Below are 13,467 nucleotides of genomic sequence, written 5' to 3'. Positions count from 1 at the left end.
CTGGTACTTCTGGGCACCAGGACCTATTCAAGGAGGAAAAAAGTCAAGGACAAGTCTTTCTATGTGGGCTGTGTTCATTCAGCTCCCTGATGTGATCTACATTTCATGAGTTTGTGTTTGCCATGAGGGTCTCTGCACTTTTAATCTCAATGAAGCAGACTTGTCCCTGTGCATAGGAACGTGGTGATCGTGTGTGGGAAGATTTTTGTTTCAGTATGTATCAGATAAAATCACTACTAATGCAAAAGTTCTGGTCTGCATCTGAACCTTAATGCCAAAAATATGTAGGTCAAAAATAGAAGTTCTAGGGATCGCTTTTTCCTACAAATTCTCATCCTGCTCACCATGCCCAAGGAGTGTTTGCTGAAGTCTGAACAGTTGTAAGACCTAAGAGGCAAAGGGATTCACTGCTGCTTAGTGCAGGGGAAGGGGAGCTGACTGGGTTTCTTTCCAATTGCTCTGAGCTTGACTACTTAGCAGACGCAAGACGATTGCATTCCCATAAAGTTCTGAAGTCAGACCCAGCTCAGAAAACAGGAGTCCTCTGCCCATCACTGTGTATTCACCCTCTCTCAATGTACTTCAGCAGTGCCTCATCACTACACATCTTGCAAATGACCCCTAACACTGATTTCACCAACCCCACAGCATTTGCATATTGCATCTCTCTGCTTCTTCCCTGCACTTTGATCGCCTGACTAGGGGAAATATTTGCATCCTGAAGGTCAGCTCACGGCTCTGAAGGACAACTCAGGGAGATGTGTCCTAATGATGGCATCTCATTAAGGGAAAGCCAGCTCCTTCCCAGCCTCACAGACTGCATTGCCCACAGCCCCAGGCAGTGGCTCTCAGCCCCTGTGCACTGCAGAGGGTGATGGACACGTGCCTGGGGAGATGCTGCTCTGCTCTGCTGGAGCTCTGCCTCCACAGGAGGTGGTTCACGCATCAGACCCCATGGCCATGTGGGCAGAGACTTTTCTAGGTGGGAGCTTGCTCAGAGGAAGGTCCCTGCACTGAAGGGGGTAATTCCCTGATCATATCTCTGTGGTCTGCAGATTTTCATCCTGAGGGCTGTTTTCCTGCCATTTCCCTGACTGAGCATACAGACACCAGCCCAAATCTCTGCATTCCTATTTGCTGTCCAGAACCCACTCCGTCTTCAGATTCATTTTTTCAAGTGAAAAAAAGGGAACCTAAGAGAGCTCCCATGGCTTTACTGAAAGAATATATACGTTAAAGGAAAGCAGAGAGGTAAAATGCACTTAAGGGTTCTCTCTTGATGTGCCCTCAGGGCGGAGCTCTGATGCTGCAGCAGGGAAGCCCTCAGCTGGAACAGCTCTTATTCCATGATAAAGAAACACAGAGTGTATGCAGCCTGATCTGCACTGGGATGTGCCAGATTTGGTGATCCCTGTTGGAAAAGTGTTTGCATTACCTATAGTGAGAGACTTACCTTGTCAGTGGCTGAAAGCAATGCTCCTGCAGTGAGGTCGCAGCCTGCTCACACCCCACACATCCTGTAATCCCTCTCTCCTTTCTCTTCCATCTTCATGTCACCTGCAGAATGTGCCCCTAGTACTGATGCACAGTACACGGGAGCTGCTCTTAGTCAGAGCTGTGTCTCTGCAGCACTGCCCACTTGTAGGAGCTCCCTGTGTCCCAGGGGCCCAGCCCAGCTCAGCAGCAGAGGATTTCATTTCTATCCTCCCAATCATCTCCCATGCGATGTCCCTGGGTCTCCGTGGCCAACAGCTCCTGAAAGACAACAGTGTCATGATTGTACTCTGAAATATGCTGCATTAACCACCAAATGTCCAGTGGACAGTGACTAATTCCAGACATATGGTTAGTCCTACCAGAAAGTGTTGCTGTACAAAAAAGAGCACACAGGCAAGGACAGGGAGGGGCAGACTTGCCCTGGGCAGGGCAGTGATCCTGCTGAGGCTGTGCTGGCATCTCATCCCTGGATGGAAACCCTATGGCAGAAATGGGTTTGGGATTCCTCTGGTTCAGTTCAGATGTGCACAAGGAGTTGCCTGCATGTGAGCTCCTGCTCTGAGTCCTTGGTCCTCCAGTGGAGAGTCAGTTGCTCACACACAGAGCCTGGGTGATGACCAAGGTGCCTGCGGTGCTCCTGGATGTGTTCTAGTGCTTGTGAAGTGCTTGGGAAATCCCTGAGACAGACACCTCCTTCCTGAGCATCAGCTGAGGGCAAGAGAGGGGTTAGAGCTATTCTTGGCCATCCCAAATGACAACAGACCACTGCATTTAGGGCACTGGAGTATGTCTTTTTTACTCATCTCCAAGGAGCATGTAGAGTTATTCAGCTGACTGTATAGATGAGCTCTCAAAAGAAGAGGCACATCTTCCTCTGTTCTCCATCTGCTGCCTATTCTGGAGCTCAAGGCACTACAGAGCTGACACACATCTGTGTTCTTCACCTGAAGAAGCCTCAGTTTTCTATGTGCTCTCATGTGAATGACATCAGAAGCAGCCTAGTGTCATACCAGTTCCCAGGGCTGTCCAGCACACTCACATGCAGCTGCAAATGCAGCACAGGGCCTTCAGGAAAGCCATGCCCAGGAGTGTCCATGCTGCTTGGACAACTTGGCGCCCCACAGTGGGTCCCATGATTATGTGCCACCTTCATAGATACCATGGATGCACTGAATCCAATAATGCCTCCTGAACAGGATGATTTCTTATGTGGTTTTACACGAATGAGAACACCAATATGTGCTGGGCTAGAAAGCTTTGTACACTTGCAGGTCTGAGTTCTTGCTTGGATCACAGGGACGTGGTTTAATGGCTTCCACAACTGGACTGTAGCACAAGTCTTTATGATAGATGGATGAGGAGACAAGGAAGGGCAACTGCTCTCTGTGGGAGTGCACTGAGCTCTTCCTGGGGATGGCAGAGCAGCCAGGTCAGAGTGAATGGCAATGGCAAACTGAGGAGACCAACAGTGTCTGCTCCTGGCTTCCTGATCAGGAAGAGCAAGTGGAAGGTGCCCTCTGCAGACAGATGGGAGCCTGATGTTGTCAGGCCCTTGTCCCCTTTGGGGGCCTTTTTCACTCCAGTATCTGCTGCAGGGACGGCACAGCAGGGCATACAAGATCCAGGATATCCTTGGACAGCGCAGCTGACAGTTTCTTTGCCAAACCTCAGAGGAACCAAAGAGGAGAGGTGCTCTGCTGCATCTCATACTCACCGGCAAGGAAGGGCTGGTGGAGAAGTTGAAGGTCAAAGTGAACCTGGTCTGCAGTGGCCATGGGATGGTGGAGCTGAGGAGTCTGAAGGGAGGGCAAAAGTCAACCTCACACCTTTGGGTTTCAGGAGAGCACACCTTGGCTTCTTCAAGTGTCTGTGGTGTACGGTACAGAAAGAAAGCAGATATAGGAATTGGAAACAAGAACGGGTCAGCTGGGAGCAATGCAGAGTGTTTGTCCTAGTGCACCTGCTGAGATTAATTTAGAAAGTCTAAAGCTCACACAGAATTGAACCTGCCCAGACATATCAAAGACAGAAGGGCTTTCAGAAATTTATACACAGCAAAAGGAAAGCTAGGGTGAATGTGAGCTCACAGTGAAATGGGGCATGCTACCTGGCATGAAGGGCGTGAAGCGTCCTGTGCTGCATGTGACCTTCTAAAACAAGGTCTGAGAACGTGAGAAGATCTCAGTACCACAGTGTGACCCAGATAGTGGGAACACTGAGAGCTGCCATGGACAATACTTGGCAGGGAAATTCTGGGGAGCGCCAGGCTCTGTTCAAAACACAGATGGATTTTCTTTTATTTTTGAAGCTGTAAGTCTGAAAGATGTTCGTGTCAATAAAACTGAAGCAATTGAACTGAATTGAATGGATTGAAGACCAAGACAGAAATCAGTGAAAATGAGTTAACACACCTCTCAAGTTCTGAAATACTCATGAGATCTGTTTTTTTTTAAGTTGAAAATTCAAGTCTTTCAGGGGATTTTGTGTCCTTTCTATCTTATTCCAAAAAGAACAGCATTTTGCAGAACTGTGTTAGCAGGAAACACAAGCCTTCAGGTACAGGGACACAGACTGTGTTTCATTGTTCATCATGAAGGAATTCTGTCTGTTGGAAAAAAGAGAAATCTTTCATTGCCCATGTGCAGCTGGTTCTCTGAGGAATTGGTGCCAGTGCCAATGCCCTGTGACTGATGCCCAGCATCCACCGCTGCTCTACCCTGCTGTGTATTTGATGTCCCTCATCCTCCAGGTGTCTCCAGCTCTCCGAAATCAATGACCATGGTTCAGGGCAAGTTTACTGCAGGCCAGCTGGACACATGCTCTTCCCACTGCTCTACAAATTTTTCCTTCCCTTGCTCTTTGTTCACTCAGATACCTCCCAGTTATCTGGCTGATCTGTGAACTTCAGGGAGATTGTTGGAACTTTCTCCATCTCTGCAAAGTCTGATGGACTCTTTGATCAACTCCTTAACTGTCTATCTATGTCTTCCTATCTCTGCCTAACATATTTCTTGTACAGATATTCCCAGTAAAAGACAAACCTCATTAGGTGTGGTTTGGACAAGGCATGCAGCTGATTACATTGTTCTACTGTTCATTCAATTGCATGATGTTTACAGCTGATGGCAAAAAAAAAAAAAAAAAAAAAAAAAAAAAATCTTTCATTTCCCCTGTGCAGCTGGTTCACTGAGGAAAGCCAGTGGGAGTTGGTGCAAATGAGGTTTAACATCGAGTGGAGGAATGCAGAGAAGTGTGATGTGAGAAAAACTGATGCAAGTCCCATGGGGCCAATGGGAGTAGAAATGGGGTGGAGTAGCTGGGGAGGACATTTGTCCACACAGTGATGGGGCAAAGCTCATTAGGGGACATCCTGGGTCAATATGATTTACAAAGTGCTGCTGCAACTTCTTGTTTAAACCCAACTATAAATAAATAAATAAATAGTCTTCATAAATGCCCATCATTGTCTTCCTCTTTAAGCACTTTCGAGATACCTCTCCAGTTTGCTGCACAAGTTCGGAACACCTGAAGAAGATGACAGGAAGGCACAAGGCACAGGAGGGCTCTTCAGGTTGTAATGGGCCCCAGGGGGCATTTGCTGCTGAGTCCATCCACCTCCAGTGCACAGAGAAGATTGCAAGAAGTGCTCAAGAAGCCAAAGTCAGAAGGAACAATGAAGTTTCCTGGAGTATTAATGGGCCCCACTGAGGGCCATTCACAAGCAAGCTTCCCCAGGGACTCGTTAGAGCAGATTATTGGAAGCCATGATTGCAGGCAGACCAAGGCACTGGGATGGTGGCTGTGATGCTGAGCAAAGCCTCCTTTGTCTTCTGAAGCAGAAAGGCCAAGCCCTGATCCCCAGAGCCTTGGCAGGGAGGTCGTTTCCCTCCTGCTGGCTCAGGGCCCTTCCTGGGGCAGTGGGATGGAGGTTTGTCTGATGTCAAATGAAAGACCAGGGCACAGCAGCTGCCAGACTCTGCATGGGGTGCAAGGATGCCGTGAGGCCCAAGTCCCATGTGGGCAGTGTGTCTCATGCCAGGATGTGGGATGTGAGAAGGGCCCAGTCTGAACAAGTAGTCAATCCCAATGAAACTTTGAGCTTCAGATCTCTTAGTTCTGGTGCCCTCCTTTGGACTGTCTCCTATAGTCTTATGTCCTTTTTGTTCTGCAGTGCCCAGAAGTGCACCCAGTGCTCCAAGTGAGGCTGCAGCAGTGCACAGCAGAGCAGAGTGGGACAATCCCTCCCTTCACCCAGCTGGCAATGCCATGCTCAATGCACCCAGAGGACAGCTGGCCTTCCTGGCTGCCTGGGCACACTGCTGACTCACGTTCCATTTGATGTTGACCAGGACCCCCAATCCCTTTCATTGGGACTGCTCTCCTGTGTCCCTTATCCTGTCAGTGTGTATGTCCAGGGTTGCCCCCACCCAGGTGCAGAATCAGGCACTTGTTCTTGTTATACTTCATGTGCAATTTAGGTTTGCCCAGTTCTCTTACTTGTCCACATCGCTTTGAAAGTCTTCTCTAACCTCAGTAGAGGAAACAGATGATACTCATCTTGGTATCATCAGCAAATGTACTCAAAACATCTTCTAGTCCTGCATGCAAATAATTGATGCAAACATTATAGAGAAGTGGCCCTCAAATGGAGCCCTGGGGAACCCTGCTAGTGAACATCCACCAGCCTGATGGAACCCCATTTAATGTAACCCTTTAGAGCCAGGCACATCGGCCAACTGCTCACCCATTAGATGATGTTTCTGTCTAGCCCAGTGCAGGAAAATTGGTCCAGAAGAATTTTCTAAGTAACAGTATCAATAGCTCCAGTGAAATCCTCAAGGATAACCTCAACTGGCTTCCCTTGGTCAACTAGATGTGTGACCTTGTCATAAAAGGACATTAAGTTTAATAAGAACTTCCTCTCATGAACTTGTGTTGGCTGTGACCAAAGACAGAATTGTCCTTCAGGTGTTTCTCAGGAACTACCAGCATCATTTTTTCCATAATTTTAACAGGTACTCAAGTGAAACAGACAGTTCTGTAATTGCCTTTGTCCTCTTTCTTGCTCTTGCTTAAAACTGGTACAATGTTTGCCAGTTTCCTGTCAACTGGTAAGTGTCATGACCCCATACTTCTACAGATGCCATTCAATTGAGAGCCCAGAGCAAACTGATAAGGTGTCACCAGTGAAAGAATGTCGATGTGTCATAGCTTTGTAATGCCTTCAACTCCAGAGTATGCCACAGATGGAGCAGAGAGGAAGATCTGGCTCTTGTGTTCTGAGCTCATCCATTTGGGCAGCAGAATGACACGACATGCTCCATGGGGACAGGTGCAAAAGGCACAGTGGGTGCCCCAAGCACAGGGCTGTGGTGGCATTTAGGATGGCCAAGAATACCTCCCTTCTGGTGCTCAGCTGATGCTCAGGAAGGAGCTGCCTGTCTCACAGATTTTCCACCACAGTTTACAAGCACAAGCACACAGCTAGGATCACCCCAGGCACCTTGGTCATCCCTGAGTGTGTGTGTGTGAGCAGTGCAGGCCCTGTTGAATAAAGAGCACGGATTCAGATGAGGGGCTCACACGCAGACACCTCACTGTGCACATCTGAACTCAGCTGAGGGGATTCTAGGTCCCATGATCCTGTGAGGAACAGAATCCCATTTCAGCCCCAAGGTTTGCATCTGAAGATGAAATGCCTAAACTTAGTGTTAGGGTGAGATGGCCTGATAGAAACAGGACAAGGGGAAATAGCTTTAAATTTAAAAGGGGACTGAGGTTAGATGTTAAGAAGACATTTTTTTACACATGGGCACTGGAAAATGTTGCCAAAAGAAGCTGTGGATGACCCATCTTTGGAGGCATTCAAGGTCAGAATGGATGAGATTCTGGGCAGCCTGAATGTGTGTGTTTGGCATCTCTGGCCATGGCTAGGGACCAGAACTGGGTGATCTTCAAAGTCCCCTCCAGCCAAAATTTTTCGATGGTTCTGTAATGTTACGACTGCATTTACAAGTCATGAATGGAGCATTTCCAGATTTGCCATTTGTTTCTCTCATGATAAAATTTCTTCTTGTAGGAACAACTGTGCTTTCGGAATCCAGTGGATGTGTTGATTAATTGAGCTGACTTTGAAGTACATTCTGTAGCTATGACCCTACTGCGTTGCAGGAGCTCTCAGTTCAGGAGGGCCATGGATACCTCCAGGGAGAGAAGGAAATCACATTCTCTGCTGCTGAGCTGGGTTGGGCTCCTGGGACACAGGGAGCTTATAGTAGTGGGCAGCACAGCAGAGAGACAGCTGTGCCCAGGAGCAGCTCCTGTGTAGCACACAGCAGTGCTGGGAGCATGATCTGAAGGTGACTGGGACAGAAGGAAAGAGCTTACAGGCTGTGAGGTACGTTTGCAGGCTGTGAGATCACTGAAGGAGCATTGCTCACAACCCTTGACAAGGTAATTTCTCATTGCAGGCAATGTTGTGGCTTTTTCTGCGGGGATCACTATGCTGGTGACATCCCATTGCAGATCAGGCTGCAAACTCTGTTTCTTTATCATGGAAAAAGACCTGCTCCAGCTGAGGGCTTCCGTGCTGCAGCATCAGAGCACAGCCCTGAGGGCTGCGTGTCCCAGGACGGCTGCAGGCTGTGCAGCCGGGGCTGCAGCCGGGTGCCCAGGGCTGTCCTGCAGAGCAGGTCCCTGCTGTGCCCCAGGGGCTGTGTGCCGGGCCAGGGACTCTGCCGCCTGCCAGGCTCAGCACTCAGCACTCAGCACTCAGCACTCAGCACTCAGCACTCAGCACTCAGCACTCAGCCTGCCCGGGGAGCTGCCCACGGTGCTGTGGGGAGATGTGTGGGGGGAAGGAGCCCCCCGGCAGGGCAGGGCAGGGCAGGGGCCTTCTGCTGCCACAGCTGCTGCCTGGGCAGGGGGATCCCAGCTACACTGCACTGTAGGCTGTTTCCAAAGGCACTTTGCAAGAGGAGTGAGAAGGCAGGGATTTTCCATTTTCTGTACATAGGAAAGGGGAAGTGTTTTAGACAGAAATCTGAAAGGAGCTGTGGAATATGAGCACTGAGAATCCTGAATTGTACATTTCTCATTCTGCTGTTATATGAATCATGTCCTCAAGTGCTTTCAGTTTCTCCTCTCACAAAGGACAGCACAGGCTGAAATTTTCGTAATTCTCTGCAGACGAGAACAATGCACTTTGTCTGCAAACAGGCAGCTTTCTCTAAGAGAACTTTGAATGCAGAGAACTTGAGATGGGCACGCTGTGTGCAGACAGGTAAAGACATGAGACATGGAAATGGCTTGTAAAATATCCAGGTAGCTGAGATATGATCAGAGAATGACAGGAAATAAGAGCCCCATAAACTTCTACTTATTAAGGTACGGTGAAGCTCATTAAAATAAACTCCCGTAATGGAGTTAAATGAACATTATCCATACACATGGAAAAACTTCTGTATAGCAGTGGGAAGAGTGTTTGTGCGAATGGTCTTGACTCGTCATTATCTTCTGCACTCTGCACAGGACTCCATGCCCAGGAACTGCAGATGCCCAACAGCAGCTCCATCAGCGAGTTCCTCCTGCTGGCGTTGGCAGACACGCGGCAGCTGCAGCTCCTGCACTTCTGGCTCTTGCTGGGCATCTACCTGGCTGCCCTCCTGGGCAACGGCCTCATCAGCACAGCCGTAGCCTGCCACCACCGCCTGCACACCCCCATGTACTTCTTCCTCCTCAACCTCGCCCTCCTCGACCTGGGCTGCATCTCCACCACTCTCCCCAAAGCCATGGCCAATGCCCTCTGGGACACCAGGCACATCTCCTATGCTGGATGTGCTGCACAGGTCCTTTTCTTTTTCTTTTTCTTTTCAGCAGAGTATTGCATTCTCACCATCATGTCCTATGACCGCTATGTTGCCATCTGCAAGCCCCTGCACTACGGGACTTTGATGGACAGCAGAGCTTGTGCCACCATGGCAGCAGCTGCCTGGGGCACTGGGGTTCTCTATTCCCTGCTGCACACTGCCAATACATTTTCCCTGCCTCTCTGCCAAGGCAATTCCATCAATCAGTTCTTCTGTGAAATTGTCCATATCCTCAAGCTCTCCTGCCCTGGTTCTTACCTCAGAGAAGTTGGGCTTATCATATTTAGTGCCTTAATCTTTCTTGCTTGTTTTGTTTTCGTTGTGCTGTCCTATGTGCAGATCTTCAGGGCCGTGCTGAGGATGCCCTCTGAGCAGGGACGGCACAAAGCCTTCTCCACGTGCCTCCCTCACCTGGCCGTGGTCTCCCTCTTTGTCAGCACTGCCACATTCGCCTACCTGAAACCCCCATCACTTTCTTCCCCATTTCTGGACCTGGTGCTGGCACTGTTATACACAGTGGTACCTCCTGTAGTGAACCCCCTCATCTACAGCATGAGGAACCGGGAGCTCAAGGTTGTCCTCAAGAAACTATTTCTATGTATGTTTTTTCAGCATTAATTATATCTTCATCATCTTCACATGATTACCACAAACTCAAGAAAAGCTGGGAATGGCATCATGTAATATTTCTTTTTTATTTTTTTTGGTTTTAATTTTTTTAATTCTTGCAATAGTTTTTACTCCACTTAAATAATATTATTAATTGATATTTCCCATGTACATTTGTTTTTTTTTCTTACTCCTGAAATCTTTAATATTCTTCAAGCACTTGGCTGTTTGAGTAGATTAAAAATAATAATAATAATAAGAATGAAATTAGACTATCATCTGTATCTCAGAGAGCAGCCCTGCACACAGGAGGGCTGCAGGAACCAAGGGCCCAATGCCACACGTTGCAGCAGCCCTGGTGTCTGTGGGGCTGCCCCTCACCGCCCGCTGGGCGCTCCCTCTCTGCTGCCTTGGAGTTGTGCTGCTGCTTCCCTGGAGCCACGGCCATGGGCAGCAGCAGGACGTGCACTTTTCAGTGCTGCTCTCCTTGCACCACCTTTGCACGCTGTTCTCCTTTCTCCTTGCACTTGTGTCAGCCCTCAGGTCCTGCATTACGTAGCAGCCCAACAATAAAAGGACGCTTTGCCTGCGGTGTGCCTGGAGTTGTTTTAACAGCTTGGAAGAGCATTGCCATGTCAACAGACTGAAGGCTGGACACTTGGGGAGGAGGGAATCCTGTGAAAAATGAGACAGCCGTGCTCTACCCAAAATGTTCTCATCATTCTGTAGGAAGTTGTGACTGCAAACTTGTTTTTGATGGGCTTGTTTATTGCCACCTCACAACCCTGGATGGCACACCTGTAAACCTAGGAGCCACAGAAGGACCCCAGAGAGATCCTTGAGGTCCTGTTTGGAGACTTTCATGCTTCAAAACTATGAGACAAGCACGCTTACAAGTCAAGGACCCTCCACTTCTCTCTGCTGGATCAAAGCTGGAACCCAGACCTGTGATCTCTTTCTCTGTCCCTCTTTCCTCCCTACCCCCCTACTCTGTCTCTCTCTATTCTTTCTCTTCCTCTCATTGAGTTGTTAAGTAACACAAGGCTTACTTTGATTTCTTATAACATCACAAGGTGTAGCTGCACATGGAAATAAGTGTAGAAGTGCCAGTACCTTACAGATAACTGTAGTGCACAGATTCACATTAAACTGATGCCTGTGTCTGGACACTGAGTGTCAGTTTCACTGTTATCCAACCAGGGGTTGCAGATCAGCTGAGGTTCCCCATCCGCGCTCGTGTAATCAGTGCAACCCACTTACTCCAAGTGGCATCAGTTGCATGATGGGTGGAGGGAACCTTTCGTTTAAACATCCAGTTCAGCACTGGCAGTCGAGGTGCCAGAGGAGCTGTGTTTCAGTACCGACCACTTCAGAAGCAGCCCGAATCCCCTCATATGCAGCTAAGATCTCCTTCTCAGTTGCAGTGTAGCACTCTTTGGACCCTCTTTATATTCGCCTCCAAAATCCCAGGCATCATCCTCGGGTCTCTCCTGAGGATCTTTACCACAAACTCCAAGTGGGACCTTTCTCTCCAGCAGCAGTGTACAGGATGTTCTTTACATCCTGTCCCAGCCATACTGGCCCTAGGGCTATGGCACGGGCTATGTCCTCTTCAATCTGTTCAAAAGCCTGCTGCTTTTGAAATGTAAAGTCATTTTTCATCCGTGTCACCTGATGAAGGAAGTGCACAATAAGGCCATAGTTTGGAACATGCAGTCTCCAAAAGCCCACTACACCCAGAAAAGACTGTGTCTCTCTCTTGCTAGTGGGTGGAGACATAGCAGTGATGTTGTTGGTCACATCTGCTGGAATGTGATGACGCCCATCTTGCCACTTTATACCTAGGAACTGAATCTCCTGGGCAGGTCCATTCACTTTGCCTCGCTTAATAGCAAAACCAGCTTGCAGAAGAATTTGGATTATTCGCTCTCCTTTTGTGAAGGTGACTTCTGCTGCACCTCCCCACACAACAGTATCACAAATGTAATGCAGGGATCCTTGAAATGCCCACCTCACTCTTCACTCCAAGTTCTCGCACACATTACTCTGAGTTTATTCACATTTTGTGTGTGTGTGTGTTTTACTCACACTTTCCTCAGCGTTTACTGAAACATTTCTTCAAGTTTACTCACACTTCACTCTGGGTTTACTCAAACTTTTCTCCGATTTTTACTGACACCCTGCTCCGGGTGTACTCACGCTCTACTCCTGGTCTACCCACACTTTGCTCCTGGTCTTTCTCACACTTCAAGTTTATTCACACTTTAGTCCAGCTTTATTCACACTTCTCTACGTGCTTTACCCATACTTCACTCTGGTTTTTACACACACATTTCTTTAGATTTGCTGTCAATTCACATCCAGTTTTCTCTTCCGTCCTCCCCATGGTCAAAGAACCCATAGTTCTGTGGTGGCACCAACCTTTCTGCCACTTATTCAAAGCCTGCCATTTCCTAGACTGCTCTGCATCCCTCACCACCCCAGAAGAAGGAGAGAGAAAAATACCACTTGTGAAGCCACTTCTTCAGCCATTCGCCCTAACCCCTGAAATCCTTCTGCATAGGTCGCAGGCTTCCCTGAACAATTTCTTCACTGCTTACCTGAACTATCAAGAATGGGTAGTAATCAGAGGAGCAAACCAGACCTGGGACTTTTCTGGTGATGCTGGTGGTGCAGGGAGGCCCCAGGGAGGCCACGCACTCTGGGAGAGGTGGAAGGGCCGAGAGCTAGTAGATGGGTTTAACAAATGGATCACAACAGCAACGATCTGAGGAGGAATGGTAATTTACTAAATCCTACTGAACCAAAGTGTGCCCAAAGTGTGAGTCCCCACGACAGTACAAGGGAAGCACATGCCCTTCTCTGCTGCAAACTGAGTGGGGCCTGAGGGAGAGCCACTGTGGTGCAGTCTGGATCTCCACCTATCTTCCTCTTCACACCATGTGCTCCAGGGAATTCTGCCCCTCCCCTCCCATCAGAATGCTCAAAATGCCCATAAAAGGCAGCAAGTGGAACCAGAACGCTAACTCTTTAACTCCCACTGCTTCACATGATGTTTTGGTGTGGAATACTGACATAAAAAAAAATCACAACACCACAACAGCCAGGACCTCACCACCCTCTCTCTGAAAAGATCCTCCCAGTCTCTAATCTAAATCTCAACTCTTGTAATTTAAAACATTTGTACCTTGTGATATCTGCCCATGTTAAAAGTTGATTTCCCTCTTCTTTCTGAGCTCTCGGTGAGTACTGGGAGGTTGCAATGTGTTCTCCTCCAGGCTGTTTCTTCTCCCATCTCCCTCAGCCTGTCTTTCCAGGAGAGGTCCTCCAGCCCTCTGATCACCCTCGTGGCTTTCCTCTGGACCTTCTCTAAAAGCTTTACATCATGCTCCAGATGGGGCCTTCTGAGGGCTGAGTAGAGAAGGACAGTGCCCTCCCTTGCTCTGATGACCACCTCTCTGTTGATGCAGCCCAGGGTGCAGTTGGCCTCTAA

At 48.6% G+C, this 13,467-nt stretch overlaps 1 protein-coding gene across 1 annotated transcript; it reads left to right on the top strand.

Moving 5' to 3' along the window:
* Window positions 1-9,395: 9,395 nt before the first annotated feature.
* On the top strand, window positions 9,396-13,467 carry LOC149914534 (olfactory receptor 14J1-like). The gene is made up of 2 exons (XM_090126409.1): window positions 9,396-9,963; window positions 13,445-13,467. Exons 1-2 carry the CDS (start codon window positions 9,396-9,398, stop codon window positions 13,465-13,467), a joined length of 591 nt encoding a protein of 196 aa, XP_089982535.1.

This window comes from Phasianus colchicus, chromosome 29 (assembly GCF_987193195.1).
Source record: "Phasianus colchicus chromosome 29, bPhaCol1.hap1.1, whole genome shotgun sequence".
NCBI lineage: Eukaryota > Metazoa > Chordata > Aves > Galliformes > Phasianidae > Phasianus > Phasianus colchicus.
This window is presented reverse-complemented; position numbering and strand designations above follow the sequence as displayed.

Bases quoted from the DNA above. Each gene is read 5' to 3' on its own strand.
- LOC149914534 (XM_090126409.1), top strand. From the start codon at position 9,396: ATGTCCTATGACCGCTATGTTGCCATCTGCAAGCCCCTGCACTACGGG. The intron at 9,964-13,444 runs GTATGTTTTTTC...CTGTTGATGCAG, and splicing joins CCTCAAGAAACTATTTCTAT to CCCAGGGTGCAGTTGGCCTC.